The sequence below is a fragment of the Littorina saxatilis genome, linkage group LG6, assembly GCF_037325665.1.
Source record: "Littorina saxatilis isolate snail1 linkage group LG6, US_GU_Lsax_2.0, whole genome shotgun sequence".
NCBI lineage: Eukaryota > Metazoa > Mollusca > Gastropoda > Littorinimorpha > Littorinidae > Littorina > Littorina saxatilis.
In genome coordinates, this window is record NC_090250.1 from 54,627,926 (window position 1) to 54,653,426 (window position 25,501).

Below are 25,501 nucleotides of genomic sequence, written 5' to 3' on the forward strand. Positions count from 1 at the left end.
TTTAACCAAAGCATATATGTCTTACCTCAGACTCGGCCACGCCAAACTTCCTCAGCAGGTTCTTTGCGTCTCGCAAGTAGAGTCGCCTCAAGTCGGCGTCGGTTCCGGTCACCGTCTTCTTGGCGGGCGTTTCCTTGGCCTCTTCCTTGGTGGTGGGTTTGTTGGGCACCTTGACGTAGGAGAAACCCTCTCCGCAGCCCGTGGGGTCCGCCACACCGTGAAGCTGCAGCAGACACTTGCCCTTCATGGCCGCGATGTACGCACGCGTCGTGTTCCACGGGGCTGCTCGGATCTATGGACACGAGAGAAGATAGAAAATATTATCATGAATCCATGTGTACTATGAAAACTCTATCTGAACATCAGTTTTCTTGAAAGTCAGATAACTGCTCTTTTGTGGGATGCTCGGATCTATTAGCACAAGAGAAGATAGAAAATGTAATCATGAATTCAAGTGAACTGTTTAAACTCTAACTGATCATCAACTTTCTTGAAACAAGGATAATTGCTGTTTTGTGGGATAAAAAAAAAGCTTTTAAAATCTCAATGGAAAAGTTAAAAGAGAAAGACACAGATGAGATATCAGGTTATCATGGATCTATGAGCAGTATGAAAATTGTGCCTGACAATGTCTTGATGCCACCAATACCATGGGACCATCCGTACATTTCTCTGTTTCTCCCTGCACACTACCCACAGGTATGAAACTGATGGAATTCCAGGATCACAACACAGCCACATGCACACTACCCACAGGTATGAAACTGATGGAATTCCAGGATCACAACGCAGCCACATGCACACTACCCACAGTAATGAATCTGATGGAATTCCAGGATCACAACGCAGCCACATGCACACTACCCACAGGTATGAAACTGATGGAATTCCAGGATCACAACACAGCCACATGCACACTACCCACAGGTATGAAACTGATGGAATTCCAGGATCACAACACAGCCACATGCACACTACCCACAGGTATGAAACTGATGGAATTCCAGGATCACAACACAGCCACATGCACACTACCCACAGGTATGAAACTGATGGAATTCCAGGATCACAATCAGGTCTTAAAAAGGAGGGAGTCTTAAAATGGAGGTAAATTTAGAGACGTTATGAACAGAAAGTTTTTAAAAAAAAATTAGGCCTTAAAAAGGCGTGGGGTGGGGGGTGGTCTTGAAAGGGGGGGTTCCACTGTAGCAATCGTCATGTCTTACCTCGTCGTCAATCTTGGTCTGGGTCTCCTCTTCATTGTCCTCCTCTGGAGCAAACAGCGACTTCTCCCCGTAACCAGCGTCCTGAAAGTACACAGTTAATTACAGTTAAAACCAATGGAAACAGAAGTCTCTGAAACTGAAATATATAAAACAAGTCCAAAGTGATTGCTCTAAGCTGTGCAGAACAAGCTACCAAACATTTTGATCTATTGTATCGATTGAACATTACGTTTCCCTTCTTTGAGCCATGTGACGTCAGAGTCCGGATACAACTGATATTTAGGTGGCTAGCCGAGACTACAAATGAGTGCATGATTGTGAACTTTCAACTGTAAAAGATAAAACGAAAACAACATTTGGCACAGATCGAGACAGTCATTGTTCACCTCGACCGGTAGTGTGGTCTCAGAGAACAAATGCTGTCTCACTCTGTGTAAAATGTCATAATACAAATAAGGTATATCATGTCCCTGTCACTGACCTTGAGGCGCTGTTCGGCGGTGATCATACTGTACCAGGCGCAGCACTGTTCGGGTGACACCAGCGAGCGGATCTCCTCCTCGTTCGGCAGGCGGAAATCTGGCTTCAGCACCCACCAGTTGGAATCCATACCTGACACAACACATCCATCAACCATTTCAAACATGCAGATATTAACATTCTTTACCCATGAACCCATACATTCTTGACCCATAACAACCAATATTTGCAGGGCAATGGCTGTAATGCAACAAGAATACAATGGAACACCCTTTTTAAGACCTACAACAATCTCAGAAAATGAGGTCTTGAAAAGGAGGGAGTCTGAAAATGGAGGTACAGTTTCTGAGGTAATGAACAGAAAACCTCAAAAAGCAGGGTCTTAAAAAGGAAGGGAGTCTTAAATCGGGGGGGGGGGGGGGGGGGGTCCACTGTATTATGATTCTTGACCCATAAGGGGCGGGGATATAGCTCAGTTGGTAGCGCGCTGGATTTGTATTCAGTTGGCCGCTGTCAGCGTGAGTTCGATCCCAGGTTCGGCGGAAATTTATTTCAGAGTCAACTTTGTGTGCAGACTCTCTTCGGTGTCCGAACCTCCCCCCGTGTACACTACGTTGGGTGTGCACGTTAAAGATCCCACGATTGACAAAAGGGTCTTTCCTGGCAAAATTGCTTAGGCACAGTTAATAATTGTCTACCTATACCCGTGTGACTTGGAATAATAGGCCGTGAAAGGTAAATATGCGCCGAAATGGCTGCAATCTACTGGCCGTATAAAATTTCATCTCACACGGCATCACTGCAGAGCGCCTAGAACTGTACCCACGGAATATGCGCGATATAAGCCTCATTGATTGATTGATTGATAAACACATAAACAAGTACGACTATCATGACACATCAGGTTGTTCAACCACCTGTACGCTTGAAGTCGGCACACAGCTTGAGACGCTTGCGGATGCTGCTCTCAGAGTGCGAGGGAAATGCTTTCTTGATGTCCTCCATTTTAATCCTCCGTGGTCGATCTTTGCTTTTCCAGAACAAGCGATAGATAAAGACCTGCAGGAAATCCCTGACAAAGTTGTTGGCTCGCTTAGAGTTGGGCCCAGGCACTTCAAACAAGGGGCACTCCTGGCCTATGGTGTAGATAGTGTTGACTTCACGGATATAGTAACTGCACACAGCAAGCATCCAACACAATAGTACAAGCAGTAGTAAAGGCAAACATGAGAAATACACAATACTAGAGTACTTGCAGCGTACACTGTTATGCAATATGACACGGTCAAGGCGTGACACCTTCACTCAAAAGATACAGTACCTTCATTTCTTCATCTGTCTATCAAGTTAGCCAATGTTACCCTGTCGTGAAAAGACATACAGAAAGTACAAACAATTTCGGATGGTCCAATATGAGTCCTCTCTTGCAATTTTGTTTGCGCATGTTTGCTTTAAGTCAAGCTTCTCCATGTTAAACGGTTGTTCTCCATACCTGTACAATCATTTACCTGTGACGTGTCCTGATGATGAGGAAGTCGGAGGAGGGCGTGTTGTGTTTGAAGATGGGCGAGCGGAACATGTTGTTTTCCATGGCCTGCAGGCTGTGTCCAGGTCGCAGCATCCCCAGGAATGGAGACGTGTGAGCGTACGCCAGCTCTCCGTACTCAAAGCTTGGGGGGTTCGAGTCCTTGCCAGGTTTCTGCACACGCACGTTTGTTTTATATTAGTTACAATGCCTATTGTAGTCTTTCGGATGAGACGAAAAACCGAGGTCCCTTCGTGTACACTACATTGGGGTGTGCACGTTAAAGATCCCACGATTGACAAAAGGGTCTTTCCTGGCAAAATTGTATAGGCATAGATAAAAGTGTCCACCAAAATACCCGTGTGACTTGGAATAATAGGCTGTGAAAAGTAGGATATGCGCCGAAATGGCTGCGATCTGCTGGCCGATGTGAATGCGTGATGTACTGTGTGAAAAAATTCCATCTCACACGGCATAAATAAATCCCTGCGCCTTGAATATGTGCGCGATATAAATTGCATAAAATAAAAATAAAAAAATTAAAAAATAAATCCCTGCGCTTAGAACTGTACCCACGGAATACGCGCGACATAAGCCTCATATTGATTGATTGATTGATATATAAGGGTCAGGTAGCTCAGTTCCTAGAGCAATGGACTTGTGATTATAGGGTCACGGGGTCGAATCCAGGCCGGGGCAGGTCAACTTTATGTGCAGACTCCGAGACGGTTATCATGTCCCACCCCCAGTGTTACCATAGTGGCACGTAAAAGACCTTGGTCATTCTTCATAACACATTTATCAACGCAGCATGGTCTAGGGTGTGTGACGGTCAGGATGAGACCCCTGACATCAAATACAGAAATGCCTGTTTCCTGAAGAGTTCTCAAGCAACAGAAACTCTTCTCACTCAAAAAATCCATCACCTGGACCACTCACCCGCTTGTAGTAGTTCTTGATCTTGGACGCCATGCCAACCTGGTTGAGCAAGGGAGGGTACTCTTCCGAGTATTCCGCCAGAATTAAGTCCCCATCGCAGCCGGTCAAGTCCTGGGGCGTCCGCATGAAGAAAATCTCCCCTCCCCCAAATGCCTGACGTTCTTGCTCACGCAGCTGAAACGTTGAAAAATGTGATGAGTTTTCGGGTTGACAACCTGTCATGTGAAGCATTTGAAAGCATATCTGCATGAAGAAAATCTCTTCCCCACATAATGCTGCTAAGTCTTGCTGAAAGAGAAACATATCACACAAGGCTTCAGAAAGTGGCGCGTGAAGTAGGGTATATGCAGGAGCTCACTAGAGTCCTTCATGTGTGCAGTGCTGCAATGTTTTGTTGCAATCCACTGTATGAGTGCTTATTTGCATGAGATGAGCCAAGCCATATAACAAAATAGACACGGTTTCTGTGTGTGTGCACGCCTACCAGTGTGTGCATGCCTTTCAAAATGCGTACATGGTCTCACCTTTGCTTTGCGGTTGATGGTTTTCAGCAGGGGGTGCACAGGGTGGGGCCCCCTCTCCGCGGTCAGTCCATGGGAATACTTCTTCAGCGGCTGGCGATGGAAGTTTCGCATCTTCATTGGACCCATGTACGTGGGGAAGTACGGCTGACGCAGCTCTGCCGCTGGAGTGGAATGCTGCACACAAACACACGTAACAATGAATGCAGCGAAGGTTTATTTAGTATAAACAACATTTGAACATCTTTTACATAAGAAGAAGGCAATCTTACCTACCTGTATGAGACTGCAGATCTAGGTGACTTACAAAACACTTTACCTGGGAAAGGACGGAATGCTCAGCACAACCTACCTGTATGAGACTGCTGCCGATGTTGGGTCTGAGGGCATTGTCCATGACCTTGGGGTTGTAGTGCTCGTCGTTGGACAGGTTGAATTGGTCTTTGGTCTGCACTGCTGATGGCACCTGGTGACACCACACAGTGAAAGGTAACAACATGTCATTGATGGCACCTGGTGACACCACACAGTGAAAGGTAACAACATGTCATTGATGGCACCTGGTGACACCACACAGTGAAAGGTAACAACATGTCATTGCAAGGCACCACGTACATCTGACAAACAATTGGCTGAACCTATCAAATAACTACATAATGCACACCACAGTCATTACAAGACAGCAGGCCTGCAGTAAATATGACAAACAATTGGGTGAGCCTATTGAATTACCCAGTACACCAGTTATAAGCCACAAAGTCAACAGACACAAAATATACCTACAGTCAAATAAGAGTACAGGTTTCATAAACGGCTGAGGCTAATTAACACACACACACACACACACACACACACACACAAACACACACCCACCTTCACACACACATACACACATGAACACACACACACACAAATACACACACACAAACACAAACACACACACACACGCACACGCACACACACACATAAATGTAAAAAAAAAAAGAAGTGACATAGAACTGACCTCTTCCTTGTCTTCCTCCTCGTCCTTGATGATGCCCGCCTTCCCCAGAAGGATGCGCGACTTGCGGATTTCCTGAAATAACTGATCACGTACAAACTGTACCCCACGAACTCCAACACAACGTATTTCCTGAAATATCTGATCACGTATAAAACTGTACCCAAAACAATTTCAAACACTGTATAGTTTTAATGCCTATCACACTTTATTTCGTGTTTGCGTCGTCAAAACCTTCCACAGACGACAACGCCACATTTTTTTCTCAGCCCCCAACCCTACCACACTAAAAAAAACACAGAAAACTTCTTCCTCACTGTCTCTAGTGTTCCAATGGATGTGTGCGCATGCATTTCCATTTTTCAACAAAGAGTAGTGACTGCTTCCGTCAAGAAGAAGGCTCCGTGTTACACCAACCTTCTTAGTTGGACGGATCACTGCTTGTGGACAGAACGTGCATCGCAGAGGCACTTACTCACTGATTGTTTTAATTATTTCTGATGGTTGTGTCTATATCTGTTGCCACGTGATGTTCTCACTAGAATATTTCTGACACACTAGCCCTTCCTTCTCTCTTTCTTGGTTCTGATGCAACCTTTTCTTGTTTGTTTCTTTCTCAAGAATCAAGACTCAAAGATGTTAATGTCCTTATAACAACAAGGAAAATTGCCTTTCTTTTTCAGTTCTGATGCAAACTGTGTTTGTGTGTTAGGCCGTGATACAAACCTTTTCTTTCTTCCCGGTGGGCTCAGCAGCCTCCTCCGTGGGGTCAACGTCCTTGGGAATCTCCAGGATGATGTTCTCGTCATTAGGGTCAAGGGTCAGTACAGGGGGGCTGGGAATAAAGTCCATGTCCTGCAGACACACATTCACCATGAGTCAGGAACATGCACAACAGTAAAATAACATAAGAAAAATGATTTTTACATTCAGTCCAGTATTGACCGAAAGTTTTAACGAGGGCGGAGAGCGAGGTTTGTCTCCGTAGGTGTGTCTGTCTGTGTGTGTGTGTGTCTGTGCCAAGCATATCTCAAAAGCTACCAGACGGATCTTTTTATGAAAATTGATGTGTGCAAATCAAAGAAAAATTTCTGTTTGTTACATTCAGACAATAAAGTTCTATTGATTTGAATTGAATTGAATATTTGAGGGCATTTGCGTGTGTCCTGTTTCTCCGATTTTTGATAACGTTATTTGATGCTATCATATTTGCCTGTTAATAAAAGTTGAGGCGGCACTCACAGCTACAGGTTTTCATCATATTGATTGACATTTTTGTCACACCACCTTTGACCCAATCCAGACTATGGGATTGCATTTCAGCATGGTACCTTAACAATGTGTTAATGAAATGTTCATTCAAAATGTGCCTGTTTGTCATGACACACCTCAGCATCCCAGATGATGTGGTCCTCCCAGCGTTGGTAGACCAGCTCGTCGTTCTCGATGGGGAAGATGGAGTACCAGTCCGTGTCCTTGCCCTCCCCGCCCTCTGTCACCAACGCAACATCAAGTGTTAAGACTCAACAAGCACTCTGACCAAACTGCAGAGCTAAAAGTTACTATAGTTGACCCCCTCCCCCTCCCAAACCCTGCTTAAGACCACCAGGCTTAAAAAGGAGGAAGTATGACAATATTGATTAATTTAAAGATGTTATGAACAGAACATTAGAAAAATTAGGGCAATGGGGTGTCTTGAAAGAGTACCTCGTGGTTTTACATCTTCAATCTACACAAGCACTAAGAGTGATACTAGCAACTGCTGTCTGTATTGCTTGCCACGCACATTCAACAGGCAGCAACACCTGACACCAGCAAAACACCAGTAGTCTGCTGTTACTCACCTGACATCAGCAAAACACCAGTAGTCTGCTGTTACTCACCTGACACCAGCAAAACACCAGTAGTCTGCTGTTACTCACCTGACACCAGCAAAACACCAGTAGTCTGCTGTTACTCACCTGACACCAGCAAAACACTAGTAGTCTGCTGTTACTCACCTGACACCAGCAAAACACCAGTAGTCTACTGTTACTCACCTGACACCAGCAAAACACTAGTAGTCTGCTGTTACTCACCTGACACCAGCAAAACACTAGTAGTCTGCTGTTACTCACCTGACACCAGCAAAACACCAGTAGTCTGCTGTTACTCACCTGACACCAGCAAAACACCAGTAGTCTACTGTTACTCACCTGACACCAGCAAAACACCAGTAGTCTGCTGTTACTTACCTTGTCTCGACAGCATCTTGGCAAAGTTGGGGCCGTGCTTTGAGGAGGCTCCTTGCTGCATCCGAGCTGTGGAGAAACGGGAAACAAATAATGAAGGTAATGACGGATATTTGAAAGCACTGTTGGTGATGGGTAGAGCATTGCCACATGGCAAAACAAAGTACAGTGACATGACTATAAATGTTTAGCTCCCGTCATTATTTCTCTCAGTGTCAGTCTTCTGCGATCCACTGCACAGTATATGAAGCCACCAGTCTGCTAAAGGTTTGTTTTTTGTCACTCAATATGACTTTCCACAAAGTAACCTCGAGACATTCTAGACAGAAGCATGCTTCACTGACCTCGCACTTTTTGTCACAATACCTCGAGACATTCTAGACAGAAGCATCCTTCACTAACCTTGCTGCAGGAACTGGGCGGCAGTCCGACTGTTGGCGCTGGGGACCCAGCCGGCAAACTCAGCACACCTTTTGTGCGACTGCAGCACTCTCTGCTTGGCCTCCTCCCCATCCCAGATGACATCATCTTCCCAGTGACGCTGAATACAGGCACGACATCAATAATATTCAACATAACAAACTCGGAGCACTTTTAGTGTGACTGCAACATCTTCTCAACATCCCAGATTACACATTCTTCCCAGTGACGCTGAGTACTGCAAGGAGAGTTAGAATCATTACCCTGCTGTGAGCTACTTTTTACATTAATTCAATATTTGATCACATGTCTTGCATTGGACTGGGAATTAATATGAGGAGATGGTGTATGTGTATATCTTCCTCCCAGTGGTGCTGTAGAGTCAGGCCAAGAATCATCTCTGTAGTGAGCGCTATGTTTTGCTCCTTTTGTCCACCTATGATTTGTAAACGGAAGAATGAAATAATTCTGCATTTCATCCTAAAAACCCATCTTGTCTCAGATGTGAGAAACAAAGGGAAGTAAGCACTCAAGCCATTTGTTTCACATTCTTCCATCTTGTCTCAGCTTTGAGTTTGATGAACATCTGAAAACTCTTTTTTGTGTGCAAGTTGGCAATCCCTCCACAGATAAATGCAAAATATTCACTTCATTCTCTCCTGACCATTCAATCTCCACTCATAGATTTTAAGACGTTTGATTGCAGAGTTCTCCTAGGCAATCACTTTCATGTTATGGTGAACGTCTCAACACAAGACTGAAGTGTGACGTACCTGTGTGACCATGAGGAAAGCTTCGTCATCCAGCACCACGGGGGTTTCCGTCGAGTCGCCGCTCTCTGCCGGCTGTGTGCCGCTCTTCTCCTCTTCCTCTTCACTCGTCTTCTCCTGCATGACAACACACAGTCTTCGCCCTCAGATATAATGTTCAGGTCCCACTGACACACTCCACAAGACACACATAGGATCTATATTTCAGTTTTGATAGATCTTCTCAAGCAAATATGTGACCTTTAAATTTGATGAAAACAAGCCAAATGTGTGTCATGTCTGAAGATCATCAAAACCTACAAGTGTGTGAAATTTGGTGGCTTTAGCTTTAAAACATCAGAGAGAAATCCTCAATTTTAAGTTTTTATAAACCAAACATGACCCGGCTGTGACCCAAACATTTGACAAGGGTCAACCAAACTGGGGTTGTGTCGGGAGATCATCAAACCCTAGAAGTGTGCAAAGTTGTAAAGCTCGCTTCAAAACAGCCGAGATAACCTCAACATTTAAGTTTTTTCTTCGGCCGACCTGCCGGCTTAACACCGCTCATTCATTAGACTCTCCTAATTACTCAGGAAAGTCAAAAACTCACGCTTTTCAACTTGAATCCATAGTCCAGGTTTTCTCCGGTTTCGTCGACACCCATGCGGTCGTACCAGAGCTGCGCCGGGCCGTAGCGCCAGGGAGCAACCTTGACCTTGTGGTCGCCGTCACCACTTCCATCTTGTCCGCTGGTGGCCGACTTTGTCTCCGGGGGTTTCATCATCAGATCCTGTGCAACATCAACATCTAAATTAAGCAGTGAATTTTTATTTTCAAATTTTGTTAAAAGTTTTCTTTAAGTTAAGATAATTTTTTCTGTTTTTGATTTTCTGTTCACACAAAACTTACAACACACAATTCCTCATAGGCAAACACATCAAACCTTTTTTTCATTTTCTGAAGTTGATTGTAACTTATAACAAACCTTTTTGTATCCAATTTCTGATCACTCTAAACTGACAAACACAAAAAGGTGTTGCAGTTCCAGAACTGCTGCCTATTTGTCACACGCCAAAAAATAGACCAACAAAATCAAAATTTCACATGGATTTTTCCATCAAGCAATACTAATATAGTAATAATAAAGCCACACACCTATTGTGCTACGGACCCCCGGACCCCTTCTGTAATTACTGATCTCACCTCATCATCAGGGGCGACTTCCTGCGGCTGAGGCTGGCGACCCAAATCCAGTTTGAGGAACTCGCCTAGCTCCTCTTCTGTCATGAATTCCTCTTCTTCCTCCTCCTCCTCCACATTCTCTTCTTTCTTATCACCTTCTTCCTCCTTTCCTTTACTGATCTCTTCTTCTGTCTTCTCGCCTTCTTTCTCTTTTTCATCCTTGCTTCCTTTCTCCCCCTTCATCTCCTCCTTGCCGTCCTTTTTCTCATCCTTCTTCTCGTCCTTTTTCTCGTCTTTCTTCTCATCTTCCTTCTCCTTCTTTTTTCTTCGTTTTCGCCAGATGTGTGGGTTGTACTGTGGTTTGAAGAGTCGGGAAAAGCGAAGAACCTGTGATAGGAGACCAAAACATGTGAATAACAAATGCTTGATAAATGTGAATTACACATTTTTCATAAGTGTGAATAACAAGTGTTTGAGTAAATAACAAGTGCTTGATAATTGTGAAAAGATAACCCTTGTTTTCCAAATTTTCTCTGAATCAATGTACCTCTGCTTCAAGATTCACTCCCTTTCAAGGCCACATTTCTCAGATTGTCTGAAGTCTGACCAGGGAGATTCCACTGATAGAAAAAAAATACCCACGATAGTCCTACCTTGCCACGACAGAACTCGGGAAAAATCATGCTTGGTATTCTTACAATTGACCCCTCTTGTTAGACCTGTAATAATGATCTTTCTACCTTGCCATGACGCAACTCGGGAAAGCTCATGCTTTGTGTTCTTACAATTACCCCCCCCCCCCCCCCCAGACTTGTAAAAAAAAACGATCTTCCTACCTTGCCATGCCTGAACTCGGGGAAAACGGTTGTCACGTCAACGCTGGCCAACTCAGGGGGCAGCATCCCAGCGAGGGGGGTGTTCAGCCTGGGTTTGTCCCCATCGTCACCTGAGCCACCCCCTGCAGCAGCCACACTGGCCTCCGCAGCCAGCTGCGCAGCGATCATGGAGGGCGTGGGCAGCCATGTCGGCGGAGGCATCAGCTTGCGATCAGCATCCTCCTCTTTCCTCTCTTCACCCTCTGAGCCATCTGGCAAACAAAATGAATTGTGTTACACTGGAATACCCTTTTAAGACCTCCACAAATCTGAGATAATCTGGTCTTAAAGGGGAGGGAGTCTTAAAAAGGAGGTTCTTTCTTTATTTGGTGTTTAACATCGTTTTCAACCACGAAGGTTATATCGCGACGGGGAAAGGGAGAAGATGGGATAGAGCCACTTGTCAATTGTTTCTTGTTCACAAAAGCACTATAAATCAAAAATTTGTTCCAGGAGCTTGCAACGTAGTACAATATATACTGTTCAAAAAAAGAAACGCATAGCTTGTAATATTTGGTTAATTTAGTTATATGGCTACAAGGATATCCACCAAACTGCAGAAAATGTTTATCTGGTCGTCGACCTTTCGTCCATTGCCACAAGTGAGCTCTGCACGTGACGCATGCGTTATCAGTGGCTACAATGTCAAAATTGCTCATTTGGCATGACCACTCGTCATGCTTCAGTGTAATCTCGTGAAACTCGGGGAATATTGAGCTCTCACCATGTCTTCCAAAACCCATAAAAGCGGATTGTTCGCCACAAAGAAATCAGACGACAATTCAGCGACGAAAGATGGCCCGATTGAGCAGAGAAGACCGCCAAATTGCATTGGGTCGTTTACAAGCAGGCCAAAGTCAAAGTGCAATCGCCAGGCACTTCCATGTGTCCCAGAGCACCATCAGTAGACTGTGGGTCAGGTTTCAAGCCACTGGCTCCGTTGCTGACTTGCCACGAGCGGGAAGACCAAGGGCGACAACTGCTGCTCACGACCGCTTCATACGGCTCCGCCACCTCCGGAATCGTTTCCTGTCGGCCTCATCTTCTGTCCAGGCTCTCCCCGGGCCACACCGATTATCGGACCAGACCGTGCGGAACCGCCTGCATGAAGCTGGTTTGAGAGCTCGCAGACCTCACAGAGGAGCTGTCCTCACCCGCCGCCATCGCCAGAACCGAGTGCAGTGGGGCAACCAGCACCTTCGCTGGACCGTCCGGAATCACTGGAGACACGTGTGGTTCAGCGACGAGTCCTACTTCCTGCTCCAGCGACATGATGGTCGGAGGAGGGTCTACCGGAGAGTAAACGAACGTTACGCGCCCAACTGTGTGGATGAGGCACCCGTTCATGGTGGTGGAGGCGTCATGGTGTGGGGGGCGATCACGACTCACCACCCAGTTCCTCACCGACCACCATGTCCAGGTGCTTCCCTGGCCATCCATGTCGCCAGACATGAACCCGATAGAACACCTCTGGGATGAATTGGACAGATGTGTGCGCAGGCGAGAAGAAGCGCCGGCAAATCACCGCGATCTATTGCAGGCACTTCAGGAGGAGTGGGACACCATCCCACAGCAAGATATCCGGCATCTGATCCAGTCCATGCCCAGAAGGTGCCGGGCAGTTGTTGCTGCTCAAGGCAGTCACACCCCCTACTGACTTGACAGCCTCGGCACCCAATCGTATTGATTGACTGATTGATTTGAAGATGCAAATGAACTGTGTGTGCATTCAACTGTGTCCATACCAAATTTCAAACAAATAATCTAAATATTGGATTTTCTGTTAATTTTTTCGAAAAATAAAACAAATTTGGCAAGTAGCAACTATGCGTTTCTTTTTTTGAACAGTATATGACCTTACTGGGAGAATGCAAGTTTCCAGTACAAAGGACTTAACATTTCTTACATACTGCTTGACTAAAATCTTTACAAACATTGACTATATTCTATACAAGAAACACTTAACAAGGGTAAAAGGAGAAACAGAATCCGTTAGTCGCCTCTTACGACATGCTGGGGAGCATCGGGTAAATTCTTCCCCCTAACCCGCGGGGGGTTAAAAAGGAGGTACATTTACACAGATAATGAAGAGATAATGAAGAGATAATGAAGAGATAATGAAGAGATAATGAAGAGATCATGAAGAGATCATGAAGAGATCATGAAGAGATAATGAAGAGATCATGAAGAGATCATGAAGAGATAATGAAGAGATCATGAAGAGATCATGAAGAGATCATGAAGAGATCATGAAGAGATCATGAAGAGATCATGAAGAGATCATGAAGAGATCATGAAGAGATAATGAAGAGATAATGAAGAGATAATGAAGAGATAATCAGAGAAAACAGGGTCTTAAAAGGGAGGTTCCACTGTAGTTGCCATAGAAACCTTTGGAGTCCCTGACGACAAATTTGAAGAGAGACAACTTGTGTATTAGTAGGATAACAGCAATTTGCAAACATTCCTGTCATCGAAGAGATCAACTGACGGAGTTCACAGGCATGAAACTTTTCCACGTGGGTTAAAGGGAAACATGTGCATGTCTCTTCATGTATTAATACACAAACACAACAAGTTCCAGCATGTCAACACACGGTAACAGAGCCAAACAAACCTGCACTCGAATAACACTGAATGTCAGGATTTTCAAGCATTGTGGAAGAGTTGCGCCTCGCAAACAAAAACATGTGGTCGACCACGCAATCGCAGTGTATAACTGACGTAGATATGTATGTTATGCAGCGAACGACAAGAAGAAGAAGTTATGCAGTGTCTGCTCGATATAACCGGATTTTTTTTAGAAAATATACACATTGGAGTTTAAGATTTGTTGCGGCGATGATCGCTTACCCCATAATAAAAACCGACATAAGTATTTTGCCTGAGGTGGTAGAGTTTGGGAAACATGCATGCTCAGCGATCACTGCAGGCCATCGCCGGTGAATCGTTGCTCCGATGTGCAGATATTCAAAAGAAAAAGGCATCATACTGAGCGGACACTGCATAACATACACATCTGAGTCAAGGTTTCGCTGCGATTGCTGGTTTAAACGTCGATCACCGGCCAGCCTACCTGGATCATGCTCTGCCACGGACGAAGCGAGAGTTCCCGTCTCCTCTTGGGATGACTCATCTTCAATGAGTTCCTTGATGTCAGAGTAATCAACAGCAGACGGAGACTTGGCATCATAGTCTGCAACAACAAAGACACATGCTCTGTACTGCTTGCTCATGCATAAGACACACACACCCCCCCCCCCCCCCCCCGCTTCTTTTAAAGACCACTTGAGAAACTCAGGTCTCAAAAAGGAGTGAGTCTTAAATAGAGCTAGAGGGCGATTACAGTGGAACTCCCTTTACACTTATTTAAAAACCCCAATTTAAGACTTCCTCCTTTTTAAGACCTTGCTTTTTCAGATTGTCTGTTCATAACCACTGTAAATTTACCTCCCTCCTTTTTCACACCTGATTTTCAGTTCATAACCGCTGTAGACCTCCCTCCTTTTTCACACCTGATTTTTAGTTCATAACCACTGTAAATTTACCTCCCTCCTTTTTCACACCTGATTTTCTGTTCATAATCACTGTAAATTGACCTCCCTCCTTTTTCACACCTGATTGTCTGTTCATAACCACTGTAAATTTACCTCCCTCCTTTTTCACACCTGATTGTCTGTTCATAATCACTGTAAATTTACCTCCCTCCTTTTTCACACCTGATTGTCTGTTCATAATCACTGTAAATTCCCCCCCAGCATCTCCCCACCCACCCCATCCCGCCCCACCTCACCCCCTACCTAGCGCCTAAAATAACGTGTATATATATTTTCTGCGCTTTGTGTCAGCACTGTGTGAGTGTGTGTAAATAGTACCGTTGACACGTTTTTATACAGAAGCCTACTGTGGTTCTTGTGCTTAGGCTGTGTATTGGACTGTCATTGTATGCCTGCATTATTAGTTGTCAGTAATTATTACATGTGCTGATTGTTCTCTTTGCCTGCGCGCGTATAGTATGTTGGTTATGTTTGGTCATAGTATGTTTGTTTATGTTTGGTCGTTATCTTGCCTGTGCGTGTATTGTATGTTTGGTCGCTTTCTTTGCCTGTGCATGTATAGTTTGTTGGTTATGTTTGGTCGGTTTCTTTGCCTGTGCGTGTATAGTATGCTTGGTCGATGTATGTATTGTAAAGCGCTAAGAGTAGACATTTTTCTAGAATAGCGCTATAAAAGTTTGCATTATTATTATTATAAATTTACCTCCCTCCTTTTCACACCTGATTGTCTGTTCATAATCACTGTAAATTTACCTCCTTCCTTTTCACACCTGATTGTCTGTTCATAATCACTGTAAATTTACCTCCCTCCTTTTCACACCTGATTTTCTGTTCATATAACCAATGTAAATTTACCTCCCTCCTTTTTCACACCTGATTGTCTGTTCATAACCACTGTAAATTTACCTCCCTCCTTTTTCACACCTGATTGTCTGTTCATAACCACTGTAAATTGACCTCCATCCTTTTTCACACCTGATTGTCTGTTCATAACGACTGTAAATTTACCTCCCTCCTTTTTCACACCTGATTTTCTCCTACTTGTGGAGGTCTTAAAAGGGGCATTCCACTGTACAGGTGTTTTACAGGTGTTGTACAGGTGTTTTACAGGTGTTTGGACAGAATATCTGAAGAACCAGGTCTAAAAGGGAGGTAAGCGTTTTTTTGTGTAAAAAGGGCAACCACTGTATTAGATTAGGCCTGGACACAATGTGAAAGAGCTACGAGACAAATCATTCTTTGGCCATGTGAGTTACTGTGCCTTATGGATTTTACTATTTAATTCAATAAAAGAAATTCAAGAGGATGAAAGTCGCTTGTTCATTTCAATGCTTGTTATTCTCTCAGGTGCCAGGAGAAAAGGTTCCGTACAACTCTCGCTTACTCTATTACACGTCGTATGCATAAAGAGCGATTACTTCCCTTTGGTTATTTGATATTTTAATTCAAATTACTTTCTTCTTTACTCTCCTTAACTAAAAGTTCTTTACTAGACTCTACATTTAATGGTTACAGTTAAGTCTTTCTTTTGCATAATAAGGCATTGTGTCTGGCCATATAGATTTGAGCAATCCGTGTTCACTTTCTTCTTTAATCTCCTTAATTATCAATCTTGTTATCAATGTAACTTAACAATATAAATAATAATAACAATAATATAAGATGTTTGATGGGTTGTTGACAGACCAGCTTTTTAGTCGGTCTGAGGGGGAGCATATCGTCTTTTGTTTCATATTTATTTACCAAGGCCGAAGGCAGCGGTCAATAAATATGAAACAAAAGTCGATATGCCCCCCCGAGGACCGACAAAAAAGCTGGTCTGACAACAAACCACCAAACATCATTTTTGTCATCATTTTGGTAGTGAGATAATAGTGCAAAATCAACACAGGGAGCCATGCTTTGAAACACGAGTTCCGTTTTGATAACTCATGTTTTGGGGCCCCACCACGTTGTTGCAATCAAAGCTGGCGTGTGAAAGCAACTTTCTGTGTTTTGAGTTCATAAAATGTTGAGATAAATATGTCAGGTTTGAGGATGCACAGTTCTGTATGTTCCTCTCAGTATTCCACCCCCTCGGTTTTCAGTTGTGAATATTAAGCTTAGAGATCGAATGTGGAAGCTATGTTGGGTCAAAGGTCACAGAAGATGTGCATCGTGCAGCGAAGGAAAGAATCGCGATCTTGTTTCCGACTCATTGCCTCTTTGTTTTTCATTAGACCTGTCAGTCTGCTTGCTCGGCTTTGTTAGATGTTTACATATCTTGTTGCTATGTTCTTGCTTTTATTATTATTATTTCTTTTTTGCGCTTCGTTTATCGATACAACGTCTTGTGCACGGGTCAAAATTTGTGTGTCAGGGGTCAATTGATTTGACTTGAACTTGACGTTCGTGTTTGAACGTCTGTGTATCGAAACACAGATACACGCACTCCATGACTTTGTAAGAAGACAAAACATATCGCTAGGTTTCATTTGTTTGTGGTGAATTTATGACCTTTCATGAAGTAGTTTTGTTTTTTGTTTACTTTTGCCAGTTTGCCAGTTTGTTTTTGGAACTTTGCAAAGCAGTGTCGTGTCATCTGTTTAGGTCTGGGAAAACGCCAATAGAGCCGAAGAATCCCCGAGCGTTTCTATTGGGTTTGCTTTTGATTATCCATGTATAACCTGCTTCCTGCAACTATGGTAACCGGGGATTTATTGCATGGGGAACATGAGATTTATTTCCCAGGTGTTTGTGAATGAAAACTCGTGAAAATGATGACAATGCATAATATTTCTATAGCGCATGTGTCCAGGGCTTAACCCTGCTCAAAGCGCTGTACTATCAATATCCTACGACAACAAAACATCATTTAAGGTGCAATCGCACACATATAACAATGAATAAGGCACACAAAAAAAATAGGTCTGTTTACGGTAACATAGGCCAAAAAAATAGGGTCGGTAGGTCGGGATTTTTTTTTTTTTTTTTCCAAAAAAACATTTTTACGTTATTTTGCTTTTTTTTTTCCCAAATGCCAAAAAAAAGTCTAGGGTCGCGCGAAAAAAATAGGGTTGGTCGGGTTACCGTAAACAGACTATTTTTTCTTTTTGGCCTAACACATTGCTCTAAAAAAAACATTATCACAAACACACACATGGGCACACATTTAACAATGTATTTAATTTTTGTACTTCTTGCTGTTACAAAGATTTTTACATCATGTTCTCCATGACTGTGTGTTCCTTTTCCTCAAAACTAAACAAAAACGTGTTCCGACAAAGATAATATCATGCTACAGACCTAGAGAAGATACATCATCGGTCGGCAATTTTCTTTCCTCGTCGGCATCCTGTGTGATCTCTCGCATCATGTGATTCAACCCTCCTTCCAGCCGCGGCAGGGAACTCAGATGACGCTTGGAATCCTGGGAAAACATTGATGTGTTCACTTGAAAGCTAAATGAGAGGAGGTAGGTTAGTACCAAGAACGCAAACAATCGCAGGAGAAATCTAAATCATAAATTCATTTAAGTTTTCACTATGTTGTTAATCATCGTTAATGTTATTCCCAAAACAAAAAGCAATTAGTCTTTCTGCTGTGGGATATGTGTGTGTGTTTGTCTGTTGAGCGGTAGCTTCAATAATATCATGCACACACACACACACACACACACACACACACACACACACACACACACACACACACACACACACACACACACACACACACACACACACACACACTCAAAGTCAAACACACAGAGAGTGAGACACACGCATCGGTAAGCATAGATCTGTCCACTACATTCTCAAGGCACTATTACTGTATTAGCATTAATTCACAAAGATCCATTATATTTAAAATCAGACTTCCAAGAGAGAAAAAAAACCACAGTGAGTGTTACATGAACTGATTTAGATCACGCTAGGAGCCAATGTAATTAACTCTTTGGGATGAGCTATCGCCCCTGGTAATTCACAACACATTCCGAATCCCCCATCAAAAGTGCATGTATTGTATCATTCTCAACGACGCAAAGTGATAAACACCCGGGCGAAGCCGGTGTCACGAACTGAAAACTCTGCTGAACAATCCTTCTCATTGCGGTCAATGCGCATGCGCTAACATGGGGAGATTAATCAGGTCGTGAACAACCTAATTTTAACCCTAATCCTAACCCAACCCTAACCCTAACCCATGGTTTGTTTGGTCAAAGGGTCGCATTTTTTTAAGTCCAAGATTGGCGCATGCGGATTGACCGCAATGAGAAGGATTGTTCAGCAGAGGTTTCAGTTGGTGACACCGGCGTATCAGTTACGTGTATTTTGTTAAGCGAGTTTTCAAGGGTACCGGTGTACTGAGAGTAGTGGGAGTAGGTGCACTGACTGGGGCAAGCCAAACCTTGCCACTCGTGACACTGGGCCATGGCTGCTACTTATTGACAAACCTCATCAAGGAAGTCTCCCTCCAGCTTCCCTTTCTCGTCAATGTTGCCAAACAAGAAGCCTGTCAAGGTTGCAGACACATCACGTGTGTCGCGATCTTCATGTGAATCATCATGATCCCCATCGCCCTGATCGTCCTCATCATGATGATCTTCGTTGTCATGATCATGGTCATGATCCATGTCACCGTCTTCATCCATCATGGTTGGCGTTCAAGTGACGAGCTCTAGGGGTAAAAGCAGGAATCATGGGAGTTTTTGGAACACAGATTTTTTTTTAACTCGTTGACAAGACAAGGTAAACGGATATATGTTAAACAAATAAAACAAATGTTATTGTTAACTTCAGCTTTATAAGAAGCAGGGTTTTTTTTATGTAAAAACTCACAGCGACAGGTCGAGACTTTTGAGATAAATTATCATCAGTAAGAAGTAATTCCTTTCGTAAGGCCTAAAAAAAAAATAGGTGTGGTTACGGTAACCCGACCTACCCTATTTTTAGGGGCCGACCCTATAACTTTTTATTACATTTGTCCAAAAAATTTTTAAATATTAAAAAAATTTTTTTTAAATTTTTAGTTTTACAAAACGAGTGCAGAAAACGCAATGAAAGCGAAAGCGCTCGAGTCGCACACTTATTTCCCTGTCAAGTAGGTTTAATTTGTACACATTAGAAAAAAAAGTTTTAAACAAAAAAAGTGATTCCCTACCTTCCTACCCTATTTTTTTTGGCCTTATCTTCCAACCTGACCTGTCCTTTGAACATGTACAGAGAATAAAAAACGCTCGCGCTGGACCCGAGTACTCTTCAGACATTCACACACACACACACACACACACACACACACTCTCTCTCTCCCTCACTCCCTCCCTCTCTCTCTTTCTTTCTTACACACACACACACGAGTACAGACTCATGCACGCACACACACACACTCACACACAAACACACACACACACAAACAGTAACACTAACACATGTGCACAAAATGAACACACACACACACACACACCGCGCAAGAGAAAAAGACTACAGGGAGGCATTGACGTCAAAGACTTTCGACAGTGACGTAATTACATCACTATTCTTGGTTTACGGTACCATTCGGCGGCTTTGCTACGAGTATGCCATAGTCTTGGTTGGCCGAGACCTTGCACCGTTCTATGAGCCGAACCGCAGTTCTATCCCACCTCGAATTCCGCCCGCCGTTAAGAGTCGTTTTTGTGATTTATTTCGCATTTAGGTCCCAGGTAACATTATGAAGTTTTAATACGATCAATCGGACCTATTATCAAGTTAGTGTATCAACTTTTGAACGAACTGCGCCCAGTAGTTTCCCAGCAATAAGCTGTTAAGTCGAGACACACAGACACACAATTAAAGTCTGCTGGACCCTTGTACTAGCCTACTCGGGGATAATTGTAAACATAAGCAAAAAATTGCCCGCACACACACACACACACACTGCGCAAACACAAACACGCGCGCTCAGAGAGAGAGAGAGAGAGAGAGAGAGAGAGAGAGAGAGAGAGAGAGAGAGAGAGAGAGAGAGAGAGAGAGAGAGAGAGAGAGAGACATTCCTCAACACATTCCCAAGTTTTCGAAACTGTTCAATTTCGTAAATTTGCAAGCAATGGCCATTGGCCTCTCACCAAAACATCAGTGCGCGGAAACACTGCACCAGATCATCTCAGCATTATACACAATCATTAAGAAACAAACTCAAACGGTCGCTTTCACGCATAAATCAGAAGCACAGCGCGTATTTTGCTATTGCTATTGCCAATTTCATGTTCTGCTAGCAAGACGATCCGGACAGGAAGTTGCCAATTTCTTAATACAAGGGAGTGGCAATTACAGTTGTTCTACTTAAATTAAAATTTCAAACAACAAATAAAATAACATAAAAACTAATACATTACTACGCTTGAAATCAAGGAGTGTATGCTTTTCACTTGTTTTAGAATAGTTTAATTTGTCTCATTACTTTTTAAAGCAAGTTTTTTCTTGGAAGCAATAATGCCTCCCGCAAGGAGTTGTTTCCCTTGGAGTAAAGAACTTGTTCAAATATCTTTTCGTCCCCGCTACCCAAATGAAAATACTAACCTCAGTGAACAGCAATGTCACATTGTGTTTTGTGTGTGTGTGTGTGTGTGTGTGTGTGTGTGTGTGTGTGTGTGTGTGTGTGTGTGTGTGTGTGTGTGTGTGTGTGTGTGTGTGTGTGTTTGTGTTAGTCAGCCTGTCATTGTTTGAGCCATTGTCGGAACTTAGTGACGTGCGGACAATGCCACACTGAGGTCGCCGCATTTTGTCGGAGACCTCAACTGTAACAAAATTGGGGTTTTCCAATAAAAACAATTATTTAAACAAAATAAACGGTTGTCGTCACCGTTACGGTTGTCTTACAGCATCACACAGTTCAGTAGCCTATCAATAACACGCATGGCCGCAAACACGGCTGTTAAGTAGTGCCGCTTGCTCATCAGTGGCATTTAGTGTTGACTGCATGTTGAGAAAATCGTTTTGCTTTGTTTTGTTCTTGGGTGGGTTGTGTGTGTGTGTTCATTTGTTGTTGCTGTTGTTATTGTTGTTACTGGTGGTGGTGGTGACTCAGTGTGGTGTGGTGGTGATGAGGGGGGTGGTCACGGTAGTGGTAGTGGTGTCAAAGTTGTTGTTGTCAGTGTTGTTGCCGGTTGTTGTTGTTGTTGTTGTTGTTGCAGTGCATCTTGCTGAAAATGCTACGCTGTCACGTAGTAAGCATGTGCTTTGGTGACACTGACTTGAGTGTTATTTGAATCAATCAAGAACTAAATCTATTAAAAGGCGCGGCGACGGATTTTTGTCGACAGATATTCTTACTGCGTTAGTACTTATACAACTGAACTCCTTGACTGATAGTTCTTTCTGCTGACGTGTGTGTACAGTGTACAGTAGATACCCCACCCCCTTTCAGTTAAGGCAACTCGATTTGAAACTGCCCCAATTGAAGATCTTACGGGTTGTTTTTGCCTAAATGTTTTAACATAGAGGGGGAATCGAGACGAGGGTCGTGGTGTATGTGTGTGTGTGTGTGTGTGTGTGTGTGTCTGTGCGTGTGTGTGTGTAGAGCGATTCAGACTAAACTACTGGACCGATCTTTATGAAATTTTACATGAGAGTTCCTGGGAATGATATCCCCGGACCTTTTTTAAATTTTTTCGATAAATGTCTTTGATGACGTCATATCCGGCTTTTTGTACAAGTTGAGGCGGCACTGTCACACCCTCATTTTTCAATCAAATTGATTGAAATTTTGGCCAAGCAATCTTCGACGAAGGCCGGACTTCGGTATTGCATTTCAGCTTGGTGGCTTAAAAATTAATTAATGACTTTGGTCATTAAAAATCTGAAAATTGTTAAAAAAAATAGATTATAAAACGATCCAAATTTACGTTCATCTTATTCTTCATCATTTCCTGATTCCAAAAACATATAAATATGTTATATTTGGATTAAAAACAAGCTCTGAAAATTAAAAATATAAAAATTATGATCAAAATTAAATTTTCGAAATCAATTTAAAAACATCTTATTCCTTGTCGGTTCCTGATTCCAAAAACATATAAATATGTTATATTTGGATTAAAAACAAGCTCTGAAAATTAAAAATATAAAAATTATGATCAAAATTAAATTTTCGAAATCAATTTAAAAACATCTTATTCCTTGTCGGTTCCTGATTCCAAAAACATATAGATATGATATGTTTGGATTAAAAACACGCTCAGAAAGTTATAAAACGAAGAGAGGTACAGTAAAGCGTGCTATGAAGCACAGCGCAACCGCTACAGCGCCAAACAGGCTCGTCACTTTCACTGCCTTTTGCACTAGCGGCGGACTACGTTCAGTTTCATTCTGTGAGTTCCACAGCTTGACTAAATGTAGTAATTTCGCCTTACGCGACTTGTTTTCTTTTGTTTTCTGTGGTATTTTGCCTCCATTTTAACTCCCTCCTTTCGGAGAAAGACCTGTCTTTTTGGAGGTCTTACTGAAGGGATGAGGCCGGAAGGAAGGTGGGGTTTCACTTGGCTGTGCGTATATAGTTCCTCAATGATTTTGGGCAATTTCAAGTTCAGAACACTGACTTGAACGTAATATGTATCCATTGAACATTTGATTTCTAGCTCTTCTTTGCGGGAGCCATTTGACAAAGATTGACTAAAACTCCTGGCGATCACTGCAGTCAAAAAAGATGTTTGTTGGCTATCAGCTATAAACAAAGCTGATCCGTAATCACGACTGACGCAGAAAGGAGAGATTCTTTGTTTCTAAGTGGTGGTGGGTTTGTTGCGTTAAGTGCGAACAATGCAAGGTGGACAGTCAATGGCCGGCGATAAGAACAGCAGCGCGAGCCCTCGCACTTGACTCGGTCACTGGGCCACTTGACCCTCAAGTGTGCACGCCGCCGCAACTGTCGCTTTTCTTCACCCCGTCATTTGTTTTAGTGTATGAGAACGCTCTCTCTCTCTCTCTCTCTCTCTCTCTCTCTCTCTCTCTCTCTCTCTCTCTCTCTCTCTCTCTCTCTCTCTCTCTCTCTCTCTCTCTCTCTCTCTCTCTCTCTCTCTCTCTCTCTGTCTCGCTCTCTGTCTGTCTGTCTCTCTCTGTCTCTGTCTCTCTCTCTCTCTCTCTCAGTCTCTCTCTCTCTCCTCTCTCTCTCTGTCTCGCTCTCTGTCTGTCTGTCTGTCTGTCTGTCTGTCTCTCTCTCTCTCTCTCTCTCTCTCTCTCTCTCTCTCTCTCTCTCTCTCTGTCTCTCTCTGCATGGTTTCAACATTTTAATGCATTATTGGATAAAAGTGTAAATCAGGGTGAAAGTATTGATCGTGAGGCTGATGTTGATAATGATGTTGTTGATGATGATAATGGTATTATGAATCGTCCTATTTCAAGAGAAGATGTGCTTGTTGCAATGAGAAAGTTAAAATCTGGAAAATCAGCTGGACCAGATGGTATTATTGGTGAGCTCTTGAAACATTCTGATTGTGTAATAATTGATTTTTTTGTACAGTTTTTTAATTCTTTGTTTTCGAAAGGTGTGTTCCCTGAAAGCTGGACTGAGTCTATTATGATACCTCTTTTTAAAAAAGGTGATGCTAATAATCCAAATAATTATCGCGGTATTTCTATTTGCAATGTCAGTAGTAAAGTTTTTGGTTCTATAATATGACAGATTGCAGGAATGGGTGGAGTTACATAATATTACTGGTGAATACCAGGCTGGATTTAAGAGGTGTTATACTACCACTGATCACATGTTTACTTTGTTAGCTTTCGTACAGAAACAATTTGCCCTTAACCGTAAACTGTATGTCGCTTTCATAGACTTTGAAAAGGCTTTTGATTCTATAAATAGAAACCTGCTTTGGCCTATTTTGTTAAAAAATGGAGTGACGGGAAAACTTCTCAAATGTATAAAGAGTATGTATGAGTCAGTAAAGGTGAGAGTGAGATGTGGATCTAAGTTGACTGAATGTATAAAATGCACATTTGGGGTGAAGCAGGGAGATGTGTGTAGTCCTGTTTTATTTTCATTATATATTAATGAATTAGCAATTCAGATTATTGAAGTTGGAAAACATGGTGCCATTTTTACGATAGATTATTTTGAGTTGTTTCTACTTTTGTTTGCTGATGATTTGATATTGCTGTCAGAAACTGTGGTTGGTTTACAAAACCAATTAAATAATCTGGACAAGGCAGCTCGTTCTCTCCAGTTGAAAGTAAATATGAGTAAAAGTAATACAGTCGAGACCGGATGTAAGAAAGTCGTCGGGACCCACTTTTTGTCTTTCATACATCCGGTCTTTACTAAATCCGGTTAACCGGATGTATGAAAATATTGTGGATTGACTTTCATACATCCGGCCACGCGTCTGTTACTTGATAAAAGTAGGTTTTTTTTCATACAGTCGAGACCGGATGTAAGAAAGTCGTCGGGACCCACTTTTTGTCTTTCATACATCCGGTCTTTACTAAATCCGGTTAACCGGATGTATGAAAATATTGTGGATTGACTTTCATACATCCGGACACGCGTCTGTTACTTGATAAAAGTAGGGTTTTTTTCATATCATTTTTGTATTTATTTGTTTTTTTATGTTTAAATGTTTTGATACATATCCTTGTTCGAAGAAAAGGTTTGTGAATAACAAGTGGAAAAGTACATGTACTTACATACACTGACACAGTCAGGACAACCGATAGAAAGAGCAACTGTTTGTGTAAGGAACTGTTCTGCTTTGCATAAGACCGTGCACTCTCCGCCCCCCCCCCCCCCCCCCCGTCCCTCTGTGTGTGTGTGTGTGTGCGCGTACGTGCGTGCGCTCA

General features: G+C 42.9%; 1 protein-coding gene across 3 annotated transcripts in view; it reads right to left on the bottom strand.

Moving 5' to 3' along the window:
* Nucleotides 1-20,965, bottom strand: part of LOC138969537 (transcription initiation factor TFIID subunit 1-like) — a 47,517-nt gene extending 26,552 nt beyond the window's left edge. For 2 of the 3 annotated variants that reach the window (XM_070342364.1, XM_070342366.1), the window contains exons 1-21: nt 20,791-20,965; nt 19,141-19,364; nt 17,994-18,117; nt 14,228-14,347; nt 11,113-11,363; nt 10,298-10,663; nt 9,705-9,884; nt 9,116-9,229; nt 8,325-8,463; nt 7,926-7,991; nt 7,080-7,183; nt 6,418-6,546; nt 5,695-5,766; nt 5,044-5,157; nt 4,695-4,868; nt 4,171-4,344; nt 3,215-3,405; nt 2,624-2,880; nt 1,708-1,838; nt 1,227-1,307; nt 26-292 (exon numbers count right to left, since the gene is read on the bottom strand). In XM_070342364.1, coding sequence (XP_070198465.1) covers nt 26-292; nt 1,227-1,307; nt 1,708-1,838; nt 2,624-2,880; nt 3,215-3,405; nt 4,171-4,344; nt 4,695-4,868; nt 5,044-5,157; nt 5,695-5,766; nt 6,418-6,546; nt 7,080-7,183; nt 7,926-7,991; nt 8,325-8,463; nt 9,116-9,229; nt 9,705-9,884; nt 10,298-10,663; nt 11,113-11,363; nt 14,228-14,347; nt 17,994-18,117; nt 19,141-19,341 — 3,255 coding nt within the window. In that variant the 5' untranslated portion in view covers nt 19,342-19,364; nt 20,791-20,965. The remainder of the gene's footprint in view (nt 1-25; nt 293-1,226; nt 1,308-1,707; nt 1,839-2,623; nt 2,881-3,214; nt 3,406-4,170; nt 4,345-4,694; nt 4,869-5,043; nt 5,158-5,694; nt 5,767-6,417; nt 6,547-7,079; nt 7,184-7,925; nt 7,992-8,324; nt 8,464-9,115; nt 9,230-9,704; nt 9,885-10,297; nt 10,664-11,112; nt 11,364-14,227; nt 14,348-17,993; nt 18,118-19,140; nt 19,365-20,790) is intronic. The other variant, XM_070342365.1, reaches the window with a different exon arrangement.
* Nucleotides 20,966-25,501: the final 4,536 nt, after the last annotated feature.